Below are 25,106 nucleotides of genomic sequence, written 5' to 3' on the forward strand. Positions count from 1 at the left end.
AACAGGAGAAAGCTTGCCTTTGGCATTAGCCTGTACTGCAAAAAAACTTGAGTGACTAACGAACTGTTAAAATGCTCATACTAACATATCTGTGGTTGACACGTTATTTTCTTAAGTGACAAACACACGTACACAGACACACATTTGTATGTATACAAATGTTTGCTTGTAATCAAAACTGCATGGAGACAATAACTGAACTCAGATGTTGGAATCCAAAATTGATATTTCAAACCCTCTCACAAGACATACGGAAAACCTGTACAGAAAGGAGCCAACCTTGACCACAGCTATGGAAAGCCATGCCAACTCTTCAGGGGTGCCACAGCTCATTTGCATATTCGTTATTAAAAAGTGAAATGCTATTTGGGTTTCCAAGTTAACCCAAAAACCCATGATAAGCCTGAAGAATTATTCTAACAACAATATTTCATCTGTACTCATTCTTTCTTTGGGAAAATGCATTCTGGATCCCTTTGTTCCATAATTGGAATTGCCCAAGAAAGACTAGTGGCTTTAGCACATAGCTCCTATCACTCTAAACTTCCTCCAAATTCACATGGCATTTTCTCTATATTTTTCTCTTGGCAGTCACTGCTTTTTACAATTTCTTAATAGTTGCTTATTTATAGCTATGTTAGCCCCTGTCACTCTTGGACATCACAAATATAGTAAGAGGCAAAGCTGAAGGCCAGGCTCAGTCACGTCAGGGCTTAAATATCTATCAATATTCGTGCTCCTTCCACCTAACCACAGTGCTGGCTGGCCATTTATTCAATAGGTGTCTCAGAGCAAACTCTTGGGTCATGCACAGGAGGGATGGGGACTATTTGCAACACTCAGAGACTCTCCCACCAAATCCTGAGGCCTCTGCCTCTCTCTGGTCTAGTGAGCACTCAAATTTATACTTGGAAAGACCTACTGATTCAGCTCAAGCCAATCCACTGAGCAACACTCTGCTAGTCACGGGATACGTCATGAGAAGCCAAATATAATACTTTTGCTATGAGAGAGTCTATGAAGAATCCCTAGTAACAATCACATCTGTGGTGAAGAACCACCCACTTCCACTATTCCTTTAAATCAGGGTCAAGTAGATTGTGTCTCCCTCCCAAGACGTTAATCTGAAGCATCCCATTCTTCGAAATAGTTGGCAATTATATGAAAAAGAAAAATGCATACATAATAATGCTAAGTGTCTTAAAGAATGACTCTGGTGATAAAGTGTCAGAAAATAACTGTTTTATTTGAGTTACTTGATGATGATCTCATTCAAGATTTCTTGTGGTTAACTGCATGATAAATACCTTCTGGCTATGACCTTTGTTCATTTTTAAGAGGGCAAAATTTTGCATGAATGAACACACAAGAAAAGATGCTCCCTGCTCTTTCATCAACACAGAAACCACTAGTCCCCACAATGTGGAAGAAAAAAGAAAACGCATTAAACAATTTATCTAAGGGCATGTTTTATTAATAAGTATTGCTTCATAAGTGCACAAATGCTATTTTAATATAAAACATACTTTTAAAAATAAAGTACCTGTTAATGAAAAGTACAAGATCAACGGGCTAAAAAACAAACTATACCTACCTCTTCATTCTGAAGGTGACAGAAAAATAGCACCATTCCTTCTACTTCTGCCAATGCTATGCCTTTTTATTAAGATAAAGCAATATATTACTCCCTGAAGACAAACTTCTTCAATGACTTGAAACAAAAATACACTGTCCAAATATATCCAACAACGATATTCTGCTAATACTAAAATAACTTAGTGCAGTACTTCTCTGACAGAGAGAATGAGGTCATTCTGCATAGGCTCACAAGAATTCCCTCTCACACTGCCTTGCATCTCTGAAATGGTTAATGAAGTCCCAAAGCTCATGCTACGAGCTCCCAGTCCAAACTTCAAAAAATAACAATAAATATTATATAATGCAAGTCCCTATGTATATATGGTAAACATAAAAACAGGAAAAAAATGCATTTAAAGATACTTTTGTTAAAATTTGACAAAATTTCAAAAGTATTTCAAAAGCTTTATTGAGACAAAATGTGTGTAACGTAAAATTTACCCATTTAAAGTACCATGCAATGCTGTTTAGTATATCCTCAGAGTTGTACAACAATCAGCAGTGACTCCCTATCCTTGTTACCACCACCACCCCAGCCCTAGGCAACCACTTCTGCTCTTTATAGATTTGCCTATACTGGACAGTTTCTATAAATGGGATCATTTAGTATGTGGTCTTTTGTGATTGATTGCTTTCATCAAACATGTTTTTGAAGTAGAAAGTATTCTGAAGAAGCTGGGGATGATGACAAGCCCGTCCATTCATTCATTCCATTGTCAAGTGTTTCTTGAGCACCTTCTACAGGTCAGACAGATGCCATATGGGTCACAAAGGAACTAGGGGCTCTCAGGTATGCCTTCTGCCCACAAGGAGCTTAATGTACAGTAAAGGTGCTAACACAGTTATACATAAGTAACTGTTTTTAAAATGTAGAGGGGCCTGGCATGGTGGCACTCACCTTTAATCCCAGCTACTTGGAAGGCTGAGGTGGGAGTATCACTTGAACCCAGGAGTTTGAGATCAGCCTGGGAAAAAGTGAGACCTCATCTCTTTAAAAAAACAAAAATTATGTATTCTTAATATATAATATATATTCTTAATAAATAATATATAATTTTGCATATAGTTATGTTTATAATATACTTATATTATAATTAATTATAATTATATTATCTATTTAATTAGAATTAGTTGAATATATTATATATAATTGTTATATACTTATAATTAGTTGTATTATATATTTGATTATAATTATAATTATGTTATATAATTATAATATAGTTGTTATATAGTAATCATAATTATTTATAATTGTTATGTATTTATTATAATTAATTATAATATAATTATGTTATATAATTAATTATAATTGTTATATATTTATTATAATTAACTATAATAATTGTTATATATTTAGTTATAATTGTTTATAATTGTTATGTATTTATTATAATTAATTCTATAATTGTGTTATATATCAAATTATAATTAATTATAACATAATTGTTATATATTTAATTATATTATAATTAATTATATATAATTATATGTGTGTGTATACATAAAATACTGACTGCCAAGAGAAAAATATAGATCAAATGTCATGTGAGGTTAGAGGAAGGCAAATAGGATCAAGAAAAGTTCTGTTGAGGCGACTTTGGAGGTGATATCTCTCCCTCACTCCTCCCCTGCCATACTCACACATATACACTAATTAAAAATAATATAAAGATGTAAGGATAGAGCCAGGGCAGTGGTTCACACCTGTAATCACACCTGTGCTTTGGGAGGCTGAGCAGAAGAATCACTTCAGCCCAAGAGTTAGAGACCAGCCTGAACAACAGAGTGAGACCCCATCTCTACAAAAAAGAAAAAAGTCTGCCAAATGTGGTGGTGGCACACACTTGTAACCCAAACTACTCAGGAAACTGAGGAGGGAGGATTGTTTGCACCCAGGAGGTCAAGGCTGCAGTGATCTATGATCACACCACTGCATTCGGCCTAGGTAACAGAGCAAGACTATGCCTCAAAAAAAAAAAAAAAACAGAAAAAGATGTAGGGTTAGAGCCATTTACTATAGAAGCAAATCCCCACTCCTTAGCTTTGTCAGTCTATTCGTATTTACTCCTTGTAACCTCATCTCCCACCAAGTACGTGCATTTCAAATAAATATAACTAGTTATAATTCACAGAAATCACCAAGCCCTTTATGACTGTAACCAAGGCACCCATCTCGCACATCATCCTTCTCCCAAGAAATGCCCTTTCTCCTCCTCGTCCCCACCACCAATTCCATCATGTCTGATTGGTAAACTCCTATTATTCCTCCTCCAATATTCAGCTCAAACATCATCACCACCCCTTTCCTGAAGTCTGCCCTGACCGCCCTATGCAGAGTTAGTCAGCAGTCAACCCTCTATGCTACTTGTGTATCTCCATTACATCTCTGAACTATTCATCTTTGAAACTCTGGCACTTAGTACAGTGTCTGGCACATAGCCAGTAATAAATAAATAAATGTTTGTTGGAACAAGAGCACAGAAAACCAACTGAAAGCCAAAGAGGGTAGACAGAAAGTAGTTCACTTGGCAAGAGTCAATGTGGAACAGGTAAAAGGTGGCAGTGAAGTTATGATGCTTCTGTGTTAAAGAAGAAAAAAAGAAGGATACTTATTGATCACCTGCTATATTTCACTCAGCATGTGTATATTTTCTCATTTAGTCTCTATGACAACCATGTGAAATTGGCATTAGTCTCCCCATTTTATTCTGAAGAAAAATGAGACAACTTTTCCATGGTCACACAACTATTAAATGGCAAAAGCCCTTTGAACACTAAACATACACCACATGAGCGCTCTCTCTCTCTCTCTCTCTCTCTCTCTCTCTCTGTCTCTCTCTCCTCTATTCAGTGGTGATTTAACTACTACCTTTCCATTTCCCATTTGAAGAACTGGGGTTCATTTCCTCTGTAGCCCTATTTCTGAAAGCACGCAATCACATTACATCACTGCCAGTAAAGCACAGATGGTGATTTCAGTTGGCCTTTGCAATTGGGTCTGGTTCGGCTGGTTCAAGTCACACCTATTGAGGCACATCACAGATGATGCTGCAGGGCTGGGAATGGGGAGGTGTTTGTTCAACTAAAAGAATTTTACTTGGATGGAGAGAAAAAGGTAGTTCTCAATCAAAATATAACATAGCCTTAAAAAGTTTCAGTTCAGGCCAGGCTCAATGGCTCATGCCTATAATCCCAGCACTTTGTGAAGCTGAGACAGAAGGATGGAATGAAGCCAGGAATTTGAGACCAGCCTGGGCAACATAGCAAGATCCTGTCTCTACAAAAAAAATTAAAAATTGGCAGTGTAGGGGCACCTGCCTGTAGTCCCAGCTACTCAGGAGGCTGAGATAGGAGAATCCCCTTGAGCCCAGGAGTTCAAGGCTGCAGTGAGCCATTACCGTACCATAGCACTCCAGCTAGGGTGATACAGTAAGACCTCGTCCCAAAAAAAGAAAAAAAAGTTTCAGCTCAAAGTCCTATAATCAATCATGAACAATTTTAAAAATCACCGTTTTTAACAAGTTTTATGTCATCACTTTTTCAAATGTCATTTTTGCAAAAAAGATGAACATGGTTTATGAAATAGTGGCTCTGTCAGTAGAGGTATGTTTAATAGGACAGGAAAAAATAATTAGAGGAGATAATTTATTATTTGTATGTTTATCAAGCTTGAGCAAAAATACTTTTTCATTATACACATACATATATATTTAATTTTCATTAAAGATTTTTTATTAAAAAAATATGTCAAAGGTCAAAGAATCATGAAAACAGGATTATAACTTCCCATAATCTTATAATACCCACTCCCAAAAGTTTCTGAGATGGAATATTAAAGCAACATTTTTAGAAAAGTTTTTAAAAGATGTCACAAAAGCAGTGTATGGGCTCAATCCCATGAGATTCCCAGAGAAGACAACATGTTATTAAGAAAAATTAAAGAAACATATTGTGCTCAATGAATATCTTTGCTGTCCCACAAAATTAAACAAAAGCTGCTTAGCTGGCCTCATTTTTCCTACCAAGGAAAGACAGGTGATTGGCCTTATTTTTTACTGTAAGTATGCATGCACAGTTAAAGCCATCTCTTCTTGCTAAAAGCACAAGTTTCTTTCTTTTTTTTTTTTTTGAGATGAGGTGTCACTCTGTCACCCAGGCTGGAGTGCAGGGATGCACGCACAGTACACTTCCAAGCTCGATCTCCTAGGCTCAAGAGATCCTCCTGCCTCAGCCTCCCAAAATGCTGGGATTACAGGCCTGAGCCATCGCACCAAAAAGTACAAGTTTCAAGAAGGGAAATGAATTAAGGGCTGCTAGAGGTATTTTGTTAAAATAATTTGTTTAAATAATTATAAGGATGATATTCAGAATCCGTAACCTAGCTGGTTGCATAACAAAACAATGTTTTTGGGGGAGCTGTTGACCTTAAATGCTGCTTTAATATTTTTGATTTAAATCAAATTTATCCTGATTTTAATAACTGATTTTCATTTCATTCCTCAGGTCCATTCTCAAAACTGACACACAGCAATCAATATTTTATCTTATTGTTTAACGTCATGAGATGACCACTATGTCAACAAAAAAACAAATTGCATCTGAAGAATTTAGTGTTAACTACCAAATGAAGCCAATCTGACATCATTATACACATTCCCTGTGACTGTAGCACACGGTGATGAGGTGAAAAGGAAGCACTGGGTAAAAGCCCATACGAGCTAAAGCAAATTCTAGAGGTTTTCTTGGCTCTTTATTAGTTAGGGCTCCTCAGATGCTTCTGTGTGTTTGAGCACACAGGGAGCTCCCTGAGCTAGCTCCCTGGTCTCCCAGTCGTCCCCACACTGGGAGGACTGGCCCAAGCATTGGGCCTTCCTTCCAACCCCTACCCAGAAGCCAAATCAAACCACAACCTTCCTGGGCTTACAGACACCAAAGTCCCCAGACTTCAAAGAGCAGGCCTCAGAGGCTTGAGGAAATGAATGATGGCAGAAAGACCACTCTTTCAAGAAGAAAATAAGTTATGATCCTCAAGTGAGAAGCTGAGATCAGACACGAGAAAAGCCACACAGGAGAAGATACAGTGAAGAAAAGCTCAACTCTCAAGTGTCCCAGAGTTTTGACAACAGGAAGAGAGCAGGGGGTTCTACTAGAAAAGGGAGCCAGGGGTAACTCATTTTCCAAGTTAAGGACCTACCTCTAGACACCCTAACCAAACCTCACCTAAAATTCCTAACCTAAAATTCCAGGGGGCAAAGGTACTAATGTCACATTAACTTCGACCCAATGGGGGAGGAAAGTGAGGAGGGTAGCAGGAACTGAGAGTGGGAGGGTCCAAGAAGGGAAAATCCCAACTCACTTCAGCACTCACCAAAACTTGTCAAGTCTATACAGATGATTTCCTTTCTAAACTAAATTAGTAACTAGGAAAAGGACATGAACCTCCACATCAATGTTTCCAAATCCAGAGCTCCGCTCCCTAGCCACTCCTCCACAGACTCGTACTTTTCCCCAGATGGTACTCAACAAAGTGCCTCTTCCAAAAGGGCTTCCTTGGGTCTGCTACAATTGAGACCTGAAACTGGCATTGTATAAGCACCATCAGGAGCCTGGTGAAGACACTCACACCCATGCCCAGTGGAACCAACCTAAGAGAAAGACCCCTTTTCCTGCTTACCGCTTGGTGGACACAGGCACTTGTACATATCAGGCTTCATTATCTGATTTGCTTTAGCTCACGCATTCCACAAACATTTATGAGGCACCTAACTTTATAATACGGTCACTGTGGCTGAGCGTACAGAACATGGGAAGCGAACACTCACTTCTTTCAAAGGCTCATAATCAAATGGGAAAAACCGACAAGTAAACATGTAATTACAACACAATGAAGTACATACTATTACAAGGATCAGTACTAAAGAGAATTAGTAACACAAGAAAAAGAAATTCTTCAAAATGGTATCAACTTGGGAAGTCCACACTGAGAAGATGAGGAAATGGCTCTTGAAGGAAATCTCCTCGACCCTCTAAGACTTCTTTTCCTGCTTTGCCTAATTATCTGGCCTCAACAGGTCAATGTTTACCTGCAGCAAACACACACAGTTCTATAACAGCTTCTCACCTCAGCAAAGAGAGCTCAGCACCACAGCAAGGGGGAGTGCTGAAGGACGTGCCAGAAGAGGAGGTCCTGGGAGGACCAATGAGAAAATAGAAGCTGTGGGATCTGGAGGAGAGGGGTGTGTAACCGGCAATGGCAGCACCACGTGACGTGTGCTACGAGAGACGTGCACAGGGTGCCACGGGCCCACACAGGTGGGGCATCTCACCAGGATTGGGTGTCATGAAAAGTTTCCTGGGGTAAGTGGTTTCTAGGCAGGGATCTGAACAATGAGCAGGAGTTTGCCAGACAAAAGGCAGGTAAGAGTGAGATAGCAGTGGGGCAGGGCTAGAAGTTGGAACAGTATTCAGACAGAAGGAACAAAATGGTCAAAAACTCAAAAGGAGACTGGGTGCGGTGGCTCAGGCCTGTAATCCCAGCACTTTGGGAGGCCAAGATGGGTGGATCACCTGACGTCAGGAGTTTGAGACCAGCCTGGCCAACATGGTGAAACCCCATGTCTACTAAAAATACAAAAAATTAGCCGGGCGTGGTGGCGGGAGCCTGTAATCCCAGCTACTTGGGAGGTTGAGGCAGGAGAATCACTTGAACCCAGGAGGTGGAGGTTGCAGTGAGCCAAGATTGAGGCATTGCACTCCAGCCTGGGCAACAACAGCAAAACTCCAACTCAAAAATAAAAAAACTCAAAAGGATAAGTCTGAGGATATACAAGAACTTCAATGTGACCAGACAAAGTAGTTCAACACAACAGACAAAGGTCTGTCTGCCAGCAAGGTCCTGTATAAAAGCAGTATATGGGCTCAATCCCATGAGATTCCCAGAGAAGACTAGCGCAGGAGACAGATTGTACAGGACGTTGCTGGCTATGTAAGAGATTTAGGCTGCATCCTAAGAGGAAGGCCGGGGTGGGGTGGAGGGCTCAAGTTTCTAACAGAAGAATGGCATGATTAGTTTCATGCTTTGGAAGGAAACTAGGGCTGCAGTGAGAATAGACCGGGGAATGCAAGACTAAAGGCAGGGACCCCAAGCAAGAGACTGTCAGGGTAATGCAGGAAAAAGATAATGGTGGCCAGACTGCAAAGCGTAACATAATAAATTGGGAAATGCAGAGCAAGGCTCTACTGCTACTCATCAAATACAGACAAGGTCTGCAAGTGACCCTTGCAGGACTATAGCAATGATGGGTGTGGACAAGCAAAAAAAAAAAAGCCCTATGAGAAAAGAGCAAGGTGCATGTGCATGAAGTGAGGAGGAAAGCAGCTGCACTCACTCAGCTGACAAAGGAAAGAAGTCCTGCCAACACAGTGAGTACACAGGGGTTGGGTGCTGGCAGCCATGTACTTGCCCACCATGCAATCTGTCAGATGTTTCGAACACCTTGTATCTTTATAGTAACGTGAGTTATCATGACTGCCCTGTAACTGAAAGTAATTTCAAGCTCCAATCATTTGACACTGGCTAATTAAAACCCATATTTCAATTAACCACTCATTCAGGGGAAGCAGGGCATACAGAACCAGAATATTGTCATAAGCATGCCATAGCAATTCAGTGATAAAGTTTAGAGATCCTTCTATAATGATCCACATGGGTTCCCAAGGCTTTTCAAGGAATACTCAAGTACAGTGACAGCTGTCAACAAAGTGTCAAGTAGCCCTGGGGGCAGAGAAGGTTTAAAAGGGGGACTTAAAAGCACTCACTGTTCCCTGGTAGCACTGATTTGGCCTAATACAGAGCACTATAGGAGTGACTCTGAATAAACCAGGGAGGCAGGAGAGGGTAAAGGAAAGAAATGAAATGCTAGGTCAGACCTTACTTTAAAAATTTTTTTAACAAGGAAAAACAAGATCATCAACAACAATAACCTACTATTTGGCTGACAGCTGGAAAGTCAATGGATTGATTTTGAACATCTCTGCTTGCAATAGGAAAATGTACATTTGAAACTCCCTTGGGCAACTTATTATAAGAGATTTGGGCCATCCAGATGATGCTCTCAAATCTGTCAAATTCCAAGAAAGGCAAAAATATTGTTAATATTGTTTACAACAAATGTATGAAATTTAAATCAAAAAATAGTATTGCTAAGTATATGTCCTATGCTTTATATTCTTTTAGTTTTGCTTGAATAACCAATGCCGTATTTTATTTTACAAATCTTGAAGCATAACTACAAAATTTATATCACTGTTTTATCTAGTTTTCTTAATAGTTTTGGTGACACCCATGATTTGCTTAGTTATGACAAGTAACAACACTTGTTCTGTGAGAAAATACAATACACTATCCCATAATTCCATTTAAAGTTAGTGTCCAGAATCTACGGCAGCAAAAACGGGGAGCTTCTTTAAAACACCATCTTGTTTCTCTGCTGTCATTGAAATTACTAGGTCGTAACTCCTGAGTCAACTTCCAGCTCCTGAGTACTATGACTCCATGACATTACTATATTTCTAATCTACATTATACAACGTAGCTAAGAAAACAGTTGCTTCTTTCTAGTAACTTAGGGGCAAGTAGGGAGTGTCCGGCCCACTTGATTTCATACCACCTAGAAGCACCAATGCAAAGTAAATTATGCTGCTGCGGTCACAAGGGCAGGGACCTCTGAAGACATAATATAAAGCAGCTGAAGCCAGTGGTTAATCCGTTAACTCGGAAATCAATGGGTGGAAGTTCCTAGTCACAGAAAACGATCGGAAACTGATGTTTCAGAACTTACCAAGCTTTTTCTCTAGTTCATTCCCTCTCCCACTGCAGCACTTTCTTTATGTGACTCCCTTTTGACCATTCCAAAATACCACGGAATACAAAACACATTGCTAATGACAAGAAAGGAAGTTTTCTATGCTCTCCTCTCAATTTTAAAATAAAGTCAGCCTAAAGGTTTTCTAGATTCTCAAAAATAAATCCAACATAAAGATGAATCAAGTAGCACAGAGAAAAGGTGCCCTAGGCCTGGGGAGAAAGGACTGAAGCGTTGAGTCAAGGACTGCCACTACCCATCCATGGAGCTGTGGTTACCATGTCCAGCCAAGCCCTCCTCTGCCCTGCCACTCTACCTAGACCAGGCAGCGGCTGACCTTCCCGATCGCTAGTTTCCAACTAGCATCCTTTCTTTTCCTTATCCTTCCAAGGATCCACTTGCTTCATTCACCTTCCCTGCTCAGAACTCATTTGTTACGCCCTAGACTGCCATGCTGTCTCACGCATTTGAGGGCAACTTACTTACTTTCTTTCTTTCTTTATTTTTGCAATAGGGCCAATTACGGACAAACAAAAATGCTTATGGGGCTGCTTCTTAACTGAAGATAAAAATGGCTTTATTTAGTACTATGGCGGAAAATACATATTCTTACCACTCTGATTTGTTTATTGGATATAAAAATACCAATAAGAAAACCAGCACTATACTTTTAAGAATAAAAATGTTACTAATATCTGGGTATATCTGAAGGTGCAACTAATGTAACTTTCCAGACTTGCATCCTAAAATAAGATGGAACAGCTCCGTAGCTGCCCAGGCCCTATAGGATAGAATTAAACTCGTTGACTTCAACCTACCCACCCATGAGACCCTACAAGAAACCTTTATCTGAATTAATCTGGTCTGTGTGCTAACTCTACTAGGATTACCTTCTAGTCTAACCCCCCTCCCATCCCCCTTAGCCTCAAGTTTGGCTCGAGTTCCCCTGATGCCAGGCCTGCCTGCCAAAGCTCCTGACACTCTTTCTCTAAATTCCTAAAGCACTTTCCATACCTCGTATACATTCTATCTCACTCACATGTTCATTCACCTTCTCAAAAATATTAACAGAGGAGGCGACTAAACTAGTACTCATTCACTACACTGTAACATTAAATATGCTTTGACCAAACTAGTAATTCCTTGAAGGTCAAAGATGGCGGCCATGCTAACACTTGTTGACTGATGGAACTAACCATGAGTTCTTCAACCCTAGACTGTTGGCAGATTTCTTTTTCAGAGCAGAATATGCTGACTTAGAGAATTAGATTTAATGCCTTTAATTCAACAGCAATTAGGTTTCTTACTATTAGGAACAGTCAGGCAAATCATCCATTACAGCCCACAAAAAAAGTACAGAGTTCAGACACTGGCATCCACAAAGTTTCACATATTAAAAGCTGGAAACCTAGACGTTCAGTTCTTGTAACTCGAGTCAAAGGAATAAGCGTATTTTCTCTGAACTCTCCCTACAGTGTTATGTCTAAATGAGCCTTCAAGAGCTGTTTAAAAATAACTAGGAGGGCCAGATTCTGGGAGAAAAATACACAGAACTTATACATGAATCTGTTTCCCAAAATTGGCTGTTTAGTTTAGGCTGTGCTATTTCCTGCTCAAATTGGTTTCCTGCAATTTGTTAAGGCTGCCAAATACTTAGTGATCTCAGTGATATACTTAACACAAACCGGCAAATCTTTCTTATTTTTCACAATGACGAGAAATTTACAGAGAAACTTCTACAGTGAGGATGATAATAAAAGTTAGGTCATTTGTCTTGTTTTTTTCCAGATTCATCATTTTTATCTGGTTGCCAGTAGCTTACGAAAACAACAAAACTTCTCCTAATATCATTTCCTATCTGTTTCTTCGTATTGATTTGGGGACAGTTTCTTCAGCGGTAGGTAGGGTCAACCATGAGAGGTCTGACCTCATTATAAGCCAGAAAAACTAAAAGATCAGGTTGGAAAGGAAATAATCAATACCCAAAATTGATTTTTTAAAATCAAAAGATGCAAGATGTTAATGAAAAGGTAAGTTTATAACTATATGCAATGACATCTCCTTATGTCAGCCTAAGAAGAAAATTATCTGGTGTAAAAGCAAACCAATATAGTTGAGATAACGCAGTAAAAAATTTGAGGCAGCAAGGACACAGTTATTTAGAGCACATTCATTTATTAAAGTGGCATTACAATCTGCTGTGTGTCACACAGTATATTATTTTGCCCAAACAGCTTTACATGCAAATACTTACTGCAACGAGCCATTGATCTGGTTCAAGGTTTAGCAAAAAAATTATATTTTTTATGAAAAAAAAGTTTCAGTAAAGTCTTCAGAGGAACCCACTTTCAAAAATGTCTTCTCAAAACTATTTTTATGACAAAATTGAGTTCCTATATACAGAAATCTTTCTAGGGCTCTCAGTTCATCAAATACACTGCCCTATATTCACACATATGAATAGCCTAGGGCTGGTATGACTAAGAGTCCTGTGAGAAAGAAGGCTTTTTAATAAATACTTAAAATTCAACTCACATTTAATTTATAATTTACTTCACACTGAAAAATGTAAAAAAGGCGAGTGACATTTTTATCAATACATTTTTGTAGGCTTGAAAAATTATTTCATAACACATCTAAATTTTAAATCATAAGAAATCTATTATTGAGTACTAACTAAAACCCCTAAATGAGACAAACTCAGAGCAGAACATAAATTTTCAAGCTTCCTGCTTTTATAAGCCTATTTTTTTAATTCTAAGAAGAATAAATCTTTGTTAATTTACACATAGTTGAATTGCATTCTTAACCTAAAGCAAGATCATTTCAAAATAGCATGCCAAATTTTAGTTCTTTTCTTGGGTTAGGTTGGAAAGGGTGAGAGAAATCATGTACTCAAAGAACCTGTCCTATGAGCCTTATTGAGTCTTTTTCACATCATGGTGCAGATAGAAAATAAAAAGCACTGGTGTATTCTAGATCAGAGCTATGCAACAGAACTGTCTGCAATAATAGAAATGCCCTATATCTACACTGTCCAATATGGTAGTCACAAGCCACATGGGGTTACTGAGCATAAAACGTGATGAGTGCAACTTCGGAGCTGAAGTTTTCATTTGATCATTGACTTAATTTTCACTTAACTTTTAAGAGCCACATGTGACTAGTGGCTACCATTTGGAAAGTGTAGTTCCAGCCAGACCACTAAAACACAAGATGGCATACTTTTTTTTTTTTTTTGAGATGGAGTCTCACTCTGTTGCCCAGGCTGAAGTGCAGTGGCGCAATCTCAGCTTACTGCAACCTCTGCCTCCCAGGTTCAATCGATTCTCAAGCCTCAATATCCCAAGAAGCTGGGATTACAGGCATGTGCCACCACGCCCAGCCATTTTTTGTATTTTTAGTAGAGATAGGGATTCATCATGTTAGGCAGGCTGGTCTCAAACTCCTGACTTCAGGTGATCCGCCCACCTCGGCCTCCCAAAGCGATGGGATTACAGGCATGAGCCACCAAGCCCGGCCCACAAGATGGCACTCTAAGAGCTTTCAGTGCCCAGGCTGGTCACAGCGGTCATGGACCAAAGAGTTCGTCAGTCATTTCAAATGGGGAGTGAGAAGGGATGGGTCCCTCAGCAAAGCCAGAGCTCTTCGCCTCAGTGGCATGCTCTTCGGGCCAGACACATCACAGGCACTCACAGAAAACCTCCTGACCCATCCCCACTCTCTCGAAATATCAAAACAACCCAAGAAAGAAAACATTTTCTCTCCTTCCACTCACTATTTGAGAGCCAATATGGGAAAAAGCTAGAACAACAATTACTTATAGACAACAGCTTCTTTCCTTAGTTCAAGCAGAACATCACTAAAAAGCAGCTCCTTCATTCCAACTAGTTTCTGTCACATCCTTTCTAAAGCAAGATGTCATTCAAATTAAAATAAAACAAAGTGGTTAACAGCATTTGCTCTGGAGTCAGACAAACTTGAATGTAACTCTCATCTCCATTGCTCACCAGCTGTGTGACTTTGGGCAAAATAATTAATCACTTCAAGTCTCAGTTTCTTTCTACATAAAATGGGTTATCACAGGTCCTTCTTCATAGGGATATAAGGATGAAATGAGATAAGACATACACAGGATTTAGCAGAGTACCTACAATGTAATAAATTTTATTGTCATCTATCATTACTTCAGTATATTAAATCATCACCATCATCACGCTAACTTCTTAACACAGGAGGTAGGAAAAAAAATCTACCTACAACAAATCATACTTTAGAACAAATTCCAATTTTAAATGTATCCATATATCATCATTCTTTTTTTAACACCAAGAAAATGTTTTAATTAAACTACAGAAACAATATAGCACAGAATATTCATAAGCAAAAAGGTACACCACGTCATAAGTACTTACAAAGTTACAAACCATTTGCTTCCTTAACATTTTCCATATTTTAAGTTTATACACGTAGATAAGAACAGATTCACCATTCTGAGGAAGAGGAGGAAGCAAAGGTATATTTATCGTCAGCTAGATGTGCTCACTGTATGCAATGGTATTTATATGCAAGGCCCAAGTGACCGGAAGTGCAGTTGTTGGGCATTTTAATAACTGGACAGCCATTCGTTTCTGCACAAGGCATCTTCTTAAGCCAAAATATTTGATAAACTCAATTTCAGTATCTCCTAGGTTTCTTTTATACTATGTTTCTACCTCTCTTACAGTCTTATTATATATGTAGTTTATCTGTCAAAAAAAGAACTTTTTCCTATTTTTGCATCTTTTCAAAATACCTGGCTTGGCCAGGCGCAGTGGCTCACCCCTGTAATCCCAGCACTTTGGGAGGCCAAGGCAGGCGGATCACGAGGTCAGGAGATCGAGACCATCCTGGCTAACACGGTGAAACCTCATCTCTACTAAAAATATAAACAATTAGTCGGGCGTGGTGGTGGATGCCTGTAGTCCCAGCTACTTGGGAGGCTGAGGCAGGAGAATGGCGTGAACCCAGGAGGCAGAGCTTGCGGTGAGCCAAGATCACGCCACTGCACTCCAGCCTGGGAAACAGCGAGACTCCATCTCAAAAAAAAACCTGGCTTACTTATTTGCATAATAGAAACATTCAATACATGTCACCTGAATTAAATGTATAGAACTCTCCAGAATGAACAAAAGTAGCTACTTTTAAAATGGATAATGCCCTTAAATTAATTCAACAAATGATAATAAGCACTTACTAAGAAGCAGGTTACACTATCCTAGGAGCTGAGAATTCAGCTGTGAACAAACAGATGAGGAACAAGGTCCCTGGAGCTTCTCTTCTAGTGAAGATAGCAGTCACAGTGAATAAGTAGAGGAAGGCTGATAGGAGATGATGAATAATGTGATGATGTTGGAAGGCAGACAAGGATCAGTCATGATATATGATGGAAACCCAGGGAAGCAGCTCAGACTATATTCTGTGTACCATGGAGAGCCACCACTGGGACATGACTTGACCTGATTTGCTTTTCTTCAAAAGACTGTGAGGACTTCTGTGTGCACAGCACAGGGGGGAAGAGTGGAAGCAGGGGGCCAGTTAAGAGACTTCTGCAAAAGACGATGGTTATCTATCTGGATTGGAGATATAGCAGAGGAGACGGATGCAAAAGGAACATATTTAGACATGTTTTAGAGATGGAGTTGACAAGACTAGCTAACAGTCTGATGTAAGGAGTAAGGAAAAAAGAAAACAAGGATGAATCCCCAATTGGGGGCTTGACTACCTGTGCCATTTACTGGGAAAGACAGAGAAGAAAAGCAAGTCAGGGGGTGAAAATAAAGGTTGATTTGGGATATGTCAAGTTGAGGATCTGTAAGGGGAGATTTCAAGTAGGCAGTTGTCTATTATAATGTCTGGAATTTCAGGGAAAGGTCAGGGCTAGAGTTATAATTTTGGGAGTCACAGGCATCTAGATAATGATTTCAAAACCGTACACTGGGACAAGATTACTTAGTAGAGATCAACAAAGAACACTGGCCTGAGGGTTGCAAGTAGGGTAGAAGGAAAACCAAGAGTGTGGTCCAGAAGCCAAAACAAGGGTTTCTAACAAGGAAGGCTTGCTCACTTTCTATCTAGCGTTAATTAACTGTGAATCCTCAACTCTCCTATTAAACAAGAAGCTTCAAAGGGGCAAGAACTATATCTTATTCATCTTGGTACCCTCTCCTCTAAACTTATCAGAAGCTCAATTCATGTTTACTAGGGGCGAGGGTCAGTTCATGTTAGTAAGGGGCGGGGGGGCGGGGGTCACAACTGGCCCAAGTGAATGGCATTTGGGCAGGAACTCATCTTTCTCAATTTCACAGTCTATAGCCAGATTTCCCCCTTTCTGATAAGTACAGGAAAATCTCACTAAGTCCAAAACTAATCATCCCAATTATTTTCTTGTTTCCATTTCACAATAAATAGCGTATCTATCCATCAACTGGGCACTATCAAGAACAGTGCTGGACACATAGCTGGTGCTTAGTAAAATACTGGATAAACAGATGAGTGTGGCAGGAGAGAGAAAAGGGAGAAGAAACAGAATTAAGTCTCTTATCCAGCAGGACCTACAGATAAAATTAGGCTTAATAATTCTTTATGGATTTCATTTATCACTATATTTCCATCAATAACTAAGACTGACTGTGACAAACTAAATCTTTTATAAACTTAGAAGAAATTTATTAGAAAATAAAATCATTTGGAATACTTCAAAATTTGAAAATAGCAAATCAATATTTTCTAAGTTCAATTTTTTTAATAAATATTTATTCTTAAATCTCTAATATCCCTAGAAGCAATCCATTTTATACAAAAAGATATGAAGTAACTTTCCAAAGCCTAGTAGAGGATTCAGGAGTGGGAAGAGAAAACAAAATTTTCTAACACTGTTTGAAAATAGTTTCATTCTTAGTACAAAACATTTTAAAAGAAACCCTGATACTGATTTCTAATATTCCTTACAAAAAGCTAAACATCCAAATAACGAAAGACAGAATGCTAGAGAACTTGACCATTGAGTCAACTTTTTCCACCTACAATTTTTCTCCTAAAAACCCTAAAATTAAAATTCAGCAATACCTGAGGCACCATAAGCACCAGAATACCGCTGAGACTTCGAACCAGATGGAGAGGATTCCTTCATTCGATCAATCACGTTTTCCGAAAGCTGGAAAAACAATATCAAAATAAAATCAATTATAAAAGAGCAAGATCGAAAACCAGTGCAATAACATCCAAGTAATTTAGTCATCCATATCCATACATATGACGAATGGCCTAAAGAAATTAGGCTAAATCTAATAGCCATAAAACCAGAAGGAAGAATAATTTTAAGATTTCAAGATGCACCCCACAGCACTACTCCTTTATTTTTTTCTAATGCACTGCTAATCGTTCATTATAAATGACTACTCTTCATTTTATACTATGCACAAAATTGTAATCTCTGGGGAAATGTATGCTATCTAAACTTCAACTTTCCTCCCCTAATCCTACACACTTATTTATGCATTAATGGGCCTTAGCTCCTTCCCTCCCTCTAGTCCCGAAGGAGAGTGTTCCTTCCCCTTCCCCTCCCTCCCTCCTCTTCAAAGCTAACCACATACAATCGCTCTTTCAACAGATTTCATGATGCATCAACTATGTGCCAGAAACTAGGCTAGACTGAGTATTCAAAATTATCAAGTGCTAAAAGCATAACAGAATAAACAACCCTCAGGCATTTAAATACAACATGAAGAGTGCTACCTGAATGAGTCTGCATGTAATGCAAGTACACAGAAACCACAATGGGCAGCACATGTAGCCAGGCTTTGAAGGCAGGGCTGGAACAGAGGATTAGGGAAGATTTACAAGGTAAGGAGGAGTAAAAGTTAGGAAGAGATGCAGTAGGATAAAAGTGCTCCTGGGCGAGAAAAATCACATTAAAGTACAGATGAGAACCAGAATTTGCCACCATTAGACATCCAAGTGGAGATATCGAGTAGGCAGCTGGCAATAGAGCAGAGGCTCTGAGGAACACCCAGGCTTGCAGATTTGAGAGTCATCATTCCCACAGTTACTATCGCGTCATCCTTTTTTATTTTCTTTACTACAGCACTTAACCGCTATCTGAGACTTGCTTGTTTACCATCTGCCTTTCACTAGAAAGAAAGCTCCGTGAAAGCAAGGATTTGGCTGTCCTATCGTTATACTCCCAGAGCCTCACTAAGCCTAGTTAATTCAATGAATGAATGTTAAATGAGTGAATGAAACAATGAATAAATGATTGAAGCAAGAAAGTGGAGAGGGGGCATAGTGAAAGAGAAGGTGGGGAGGGAAGGTAGAGATTCCAAATTTTGAAGATTCTTAGTGAACTCTTCAATTGAAACAGTTTGAACTTGATCCTGAGGGTACCTGAGCACTACTGAAGGATTTTAAGCAGGGGAATGGCACGATCAGATTTACACTTAAGGAAAATCACTCTGGCTACAGTGTAAAGAACAGATTGGAGGGGGACAAGAACAGAAGCAGGATCCCTGAAGGAGGCTAAAGGACCAATTAAGAAGCTATTAAGCATATGCCCACACAAAGACTTGCACAGGAATGTTCATAGCAGCATTATTCATAAGAGCAAGAGTGGAAACACACACATGTCTATCTATGGTGAATGGATAAACAAAATCTTACATATCCATACAACAGAATACAACTTAGCAATAAAGAGCAGTGAAGTTATGACATATGCTACAGTACAGATAGACCTAAAAATCATTAAGCTAAGTGAAAGAAGCAAACACAAGGGCCACATATTGAATGCTTCTATTTAAATGAAACACCCAGAAAAAGCATCCCTATAGAGTAGATAAGTAGTTGCCTAGAGCTGGGGTGGGAATAGGGATTAACTGTAAACAGGCACAAGAGATCTTATCGGGGTGATAAAAATATTCTAAAACTGGATTGTAGTGATGTTTGCACAACTCAGTAAATCCATCAAGTATTGAATTGCTACACAGGAGGCTGAGGAGGGAGGATCACTTGAGGCCAGGAGGTCAAGGCTGCAATGAGCCGTGATCATGCCAGTGTGCTCCAGCTTGGGCAACAGAGCAAGACCCTATCTAGAAAAAAAAAAAAAAGTGTTGGAATGTAAACTTAAAATGGATGAATTTCATGGCATGTAAATTACTCTACAACAATTTACTTTAATAAACTTTAAAAAAAAAAGCTATTATGGTAATCCAGGGGAGAGCACACTTACAAGGTATTTAGGATTTAACATACTAACATTCACTGAGTGCTTATTATGTGCCAGGTGCTACACTAAGCTAGGCACTTCACTTATTTACTCCTTCACAGGCCTATGAGATAGATATTTTTATATCTCTATTTTATAGGTGAAAAAACTGAAGCATAGCCAGATTAAATAACTGGCCCTGGATCAGACACTTCATCAGTAGCAGAGGAAGGATTCAAACCCAAAAAGTCTGAGTCTCAAGATCCCACTGAAGGCCAGGTGCAGTGGCTCACGCCTGTAATCCCAGCACTTTGGGAGGCCAAGGCGGGCGGATCACGAGGTCAAGAGATCAAGACCATCCTGGCTAAAAATACAAAAAATTAGCTGGGCGTGGTGGTGGGCGCCTGTAGTCCCAGCTACTCAGGAGGCTGAGGCAGGAGAATGGCGTGAACCTGGGAGGCGGAGCTTGCAGTGAGATCACGCCACTGCACTCCAGCCTGGGTGACAGAGTAAGACTCCGTCTCAAAAAAAAAAAAAAAGAGAAATCCCACTCAAATATCCCTCAGTATCACTACCCAATGTCTGAGTAGATGTAGGAGTAAAGCAGAAGTCATCAAGGAAGACCCCAGGATTTCCATTTCAAGTAACTGAGTAATCCTCCTCCTGTATCAAGGGTCTCCTTCCCATTTTCACTTCCTGAACTCACCACTATCTGGCTTTTACCCTCAGTGCAATAGTGAACATCCTCTGGTAGAAGTCACCAATGACCAAATAAATAACTTTTGATATTTATGTAAATAAATATTTTATATTTATAAAACGCCTTATTTCTGTGGCTTCCCTTTAGCATCTAACACCTCTGGCCACTCCCGTCTTCTGGAAAGCCCTCCCTTGGCTTTTCTGACATCCTGCTGTCCTGGTTCTCCTAGGACTCTGGCCACATCTTATCTCTTTTGCAGCTTCCCCTCTCCTGCCTACACTTCAATGCTGAAGGGCCCTTCTCATTCTATGTGCTCGTGTACTGGTACTCTCATCCAATCTCTTGATTTCTAACTGCTGTTGATAAACTAATAAATTCCATTAATAAATGCATTCGCTCGAGCTTAAGACCTATCTCCCAGAAGCCCGGTCTCCACACTGAATTGCCTAATGAACACCTTCCTTCTGGCGAACCAGAAGCACCTCACACCCAAAGTGTCCAAAATTGAACTCACGTTTGCCACAAATCTCTTCTTTCTCCTGCGTTCCTTACCTCATTAATGACAACCACCTTCCTAAATTCGAACATAGGGCTTGTTCTCAACTCTTCTTTCTCTCTCATTCTTAGCCATGACTTCATCAATCCCTAAATATTTAATGAATTCCTCTCTTCTCTCATCCCGTTTCTCCTGCCCTAATTCCTGTAACATCCGCTTAAAATGCAAATGTGATAATGGTAACTCCCTACTTCAAATTCTTCAATAGCTACTGTCTGTTTACAGAAAAATTCAAATTCTTTGTACAGCATTCAAGACTTCATCATTTGGTGATGGCCTAACTCTCCAACCTCAAATTCTACAGTTTTTTTCCTTAATATTTCATATCCTGTTCTACACCCATCTCCTTGCCTTTACACATGCCTACATTGCCTTCTCTCCTGGCCCCTTGGGAGGGAGTCACCTTTCCAGACCCAGTCTAAACATCGAAGCCTTCACTGACCAAAACAGTTGTCCACTCCATTCCAACCCTGCCTACCTAAAGCTACCATTCCTTGTGCCCACTGTTCCTTTCTCAAACTTCCAATACAGTCTCAATGAAAGAACAGGAATTAGCCTTTCCACATTCACCTTTCTGCCTTTCCACTAGATTGCAAGCTCCTATATATTAAGTCATTCATTCAACAAATGTCTCCCAGGCCAGGCACTAATCAAGGCTCTGTGATACATCAGTGAACTAAATAGTCTATACCTGAACTGTTACTTGTATCTCAGGGCCCAAACCAGAATGGAAGTAAGATGGAAAAGGGAAAGGCTACAGATCAAATGGTGTGTGTGCTCTTTGAAGGAAAAAACGACGACTCCCTTCTTGGAAGACAAGAAGACTTTCTATTTGAAAATGCCAGGGCCAGCTGCATCCTTCTAACAACTGACAGCCACTGGGAATGTTGCTGAAACTCATCTGAGAAACTGAGACACATCCTAGAAAAATCCCTGTAAGACTGACTCAATTTATACTTGAGAAAAAAAGAGACCCTGAGTAACATTCAGTTACTGGCAGCATCAGGACCAGAAGGAGTAATTCCCCAATCTCTAGTCCAATGCTCTGCTTTTAATAACACAGCCCTTCAATCCCATGCATGTAATAAAAATATATCACTTCCTCTTAAAGAGGAAAAAAATGAGCTTACATTTTTAGAATCTTAAAGCTATTTTAACTGATATATAATATGTATAAATCTCAAAAATCAAGTGTTAGCTATAAGCTTTCATCTGAAAAGTTACTATTTTCATCTGAAAAAACATGAAAATAATGTTTACCCCAGAGATTCTGTGGAGGGATTTTAGTGTTTTGCACCATAAACTATAATTGGCTACACAAATATGTGGTAAAGCTATTACCCATATAGCTCCAACCACAGGGACTTTTTAATTCATTTTGGTTCATTCTTATCAACTGGGTCTGAGCTTGTACTGACTCCTTCTCTGTAAGATGCATGAGGACTAGGCCTACAGCTATTGCAAGCAGCAGCTGCCTAAGTCCTGGTATGGGTATAGAAGGTGCTCATTTTTCTCTATCTATGTTCTCTGGGTAGTAGGAGTAGAATGTCTCTTTCAACCTAATCACTAATTTCTTGTTAACTTTTCTTTTTGAGGCCTCTCTGATGTCCCAAGTTGCTACTTAATGTCAAATTCTCACATCAATTCAAAACATTTCCCAGTGGGGTGTTTGGTTATAGTTCAGTAAACTTGTAAGCATGCTCCAAAGGAGTATATACTAAACCTATTGAAGGCTTGATAAACATACTGTATGGCTGCCTTACTGAGAGTCCACCTTTCTCTCGTTCTTACAATCATTCAACAACTGTATCCTTAGGCCCTTCCAAAGCAGCACCCATGGCCATCTACAGTTGCACCTCTGCCAACTCCAAGCACTATTACCCTATTCCCAGTCTGCTCATAGCGATGTAGATATGAGGCAATATCTTGTTGTGTTATCATCTGTATCCAAAGTTAATGCTCTCTGAGCTGACCTTCCTATTGCAGTAGTAAGTTCAGACCTGTACACTCACCTGATCTCCTCTGTGAACAGGGGTACTCACTCGTGAAGCAGCTGACAAGCTTTAGAGATGCTGGCCAGGGTTATACACACAATCTGTAGCTGTAGAACAACTCATTTTTGTGATGAAAAATGACCCAAAATGGGGGTCAATAGTACAACATAAGCTTCTGCGATGGCAGCCTCTGTTTAAGAAGTATCTTGCGGTCGGGTGCAGTGGCTCACGCCTATAATCCCAGCACTTTGGGAGGCCAAGGCAGGCAGATCATGAAGTCAGAAGATCAAGGCCATCCTGGCTAACATAGTGAAACCCCGTCTCTACTAAAAATACAAAAAATTAGCCAGGTATGGTAGCGGGTACCTGTAGTCCCAGCTACTTGGGAAGCTGAAGCAGGAAAATCGCTTGAACCCAGAAGGCGGAGGTTGCAATGAGCCGAGATCGCATCACTGCACTCCAGCCTGGGCAACAGAGCGAGATTCTGTCCCAAAAAAAAAAAAAAAAAAAAAAAAGTATCTTCTTCAGGAAACATATCTTTTCCTGAACAGGGCACTTGTTTTAGCAAAGCCTTTTCCTGTATAATGACCTACACCTATTATACTTGCTTTCCAGACATCTCTGGAATCTGCATCAAGGCAACTACCAAGGGCAATTTACAGAAATTATTTGTAGCAAAGAATAGTGAAATAACCCCCACACACATTGATACTGGGAATTACACCGTGAGGTCCACAGACTGAGTAGTCCATGGGTCAATTACTCAACTGTATGCAAAACTGTCTGCTTATTGCATGGTTCTGGCCAGAATCCACAGCTTACAGATCCACAGTGCTCTATGAACTAAAAGAGCCACCATTCTAATATAAGGGGCAATCAAAAGCAGCAGGTGGGCTGATATTCAGCCCACTGAACTTGACTGTCCACCCTATTCTCTATTACTCCCAAAGACAAATTTAAGCAAACAGAGCTTGCCAAGTTTAAATTTGTGGTACTCACCACACCAATGTGCTCCACAGAGCGGGAAAGGCCATGTGTCATCTCCTACAGTCTTCCCACTCATCTCTTCCTACCCACCTTGTTTGGTCTTATTCAAAATTCGTGCCAGAAACACCACCCACCAATCCAAAAGAAAGAATTTTCTCAGAAACAGGAGACTGAGTGAGCTGGACAAAGAGAAAGTATTTCTATTCCCAGGGAACAGAGTAAAAAAAGAGGAACTCTTCAGTGGCCCTTCTAAGAGGTAAAGTTATGAGCCACATGAGACAAATCAGCCTCCTGCCTCCATTAGTTTATCTTTTCTTCTTCCAGATGTGTCATAGCAAATTGATTCAAGAACTCAGACCCATTTTTTCTCTCTTGATCCTCCTTCCACTTAGCATAGGTCATTTTCTGTGTGAGTATTAGTTTGCTTTACAATTACCTTTTTGAGACATAGGCTCCAAAAACTGCCATTATTATTTAGGAGAAATTACTCCCAAATAGTTACTTAAGAGAAAGGGGGAGAGGGAACCCATACACATGTTGATAGATATATATGAAACATCAAATTCTTAGCTTATGTTTGTGTTTCTTTACATTTGTGTTGCCTTTACACATGCCTACATTGCCTTCTCTCCTGGCCCCTTTACATTTGTCATTAGTAGAAACCATTATCTCTACCTTTATAAAATCCTAGACAACTTAAGATGGTACTCAGCCAAAAACTTCATAGAATCTAAAGCTGAAAGAAACTAATCATCTACTACCCAAATTATTTGTACAACATTCCTCAACATTCCCAAGGGCTGACCGAATTTGTAGTCTCTGACAAACATACTCTCTTCAGAATCCTCAATAATACCCCATATTAAGTAATCTCTTCATTTACAGTCTCTCAACTGCCAACACTTCCCAAAGCATGAGTTACGTTCCATATTAACTATCCATACTGCCATAACTGGCTCCTGTGAATTTCAGCTTGCAACTTTAAGGCCCAGCTGCTGACATTCGTTTATGTCTGGAAAACATGATAAATATATCTTTGAAAATGATACTCATTGAAGCTGACATTTGCTCTAGAAGAGTTCACTCACAGCTTTGATGTTTCAGATAAACTTGTGAAAGATTG

At 39.6% G+C, this 25,106-nt stretch overlaps 1 protein-coding gene across 3 annotated transcripts in view; it reads right to left on the minus strand.

Moving 5' to 3' along the window:
- Positions 1-25,106, minus strand: part of CHCHD3 (coiled-coil-helix-coiled-coil-helix domain containing 3) — a 298,843-nt gene that overhangs the window by 269,235 nt on the left and 4,502 nt on the right. For all 3 annotated transcript variants that reach the window (XR_001116881.2, XM_003261353.4, XM_003261354.4), the window contains exon 2: positions 17,613-17,700. Coding sequence is in view for 2 of the 3 variants with exons in the window: in XM_003261353.4 (XP_003261401.1) it covers positions 17,613-17,700 (88 nt within the window). In the remaining variant the exon portion in view is untranslated. The remainder of the gene's footprint in view (positions 1-17,612; positions 17,701-25,106) is intronic.

The sequence above is a fragment of the Nomascus leucogenys genome, chromosome 13 (genome assembly GCF_006542625.1).
Source record: "Nomascus leucogenys isolate Asia chromosome 13, Asia_NLE_v1, whole genome shotgun sequence".
NCBI classification, from domain to species: Eukaryota; Metazoa; Chordata; class Mammalia; order Primates; family Hylobatidae; genus Nomascus; species Nomascus leucogenys.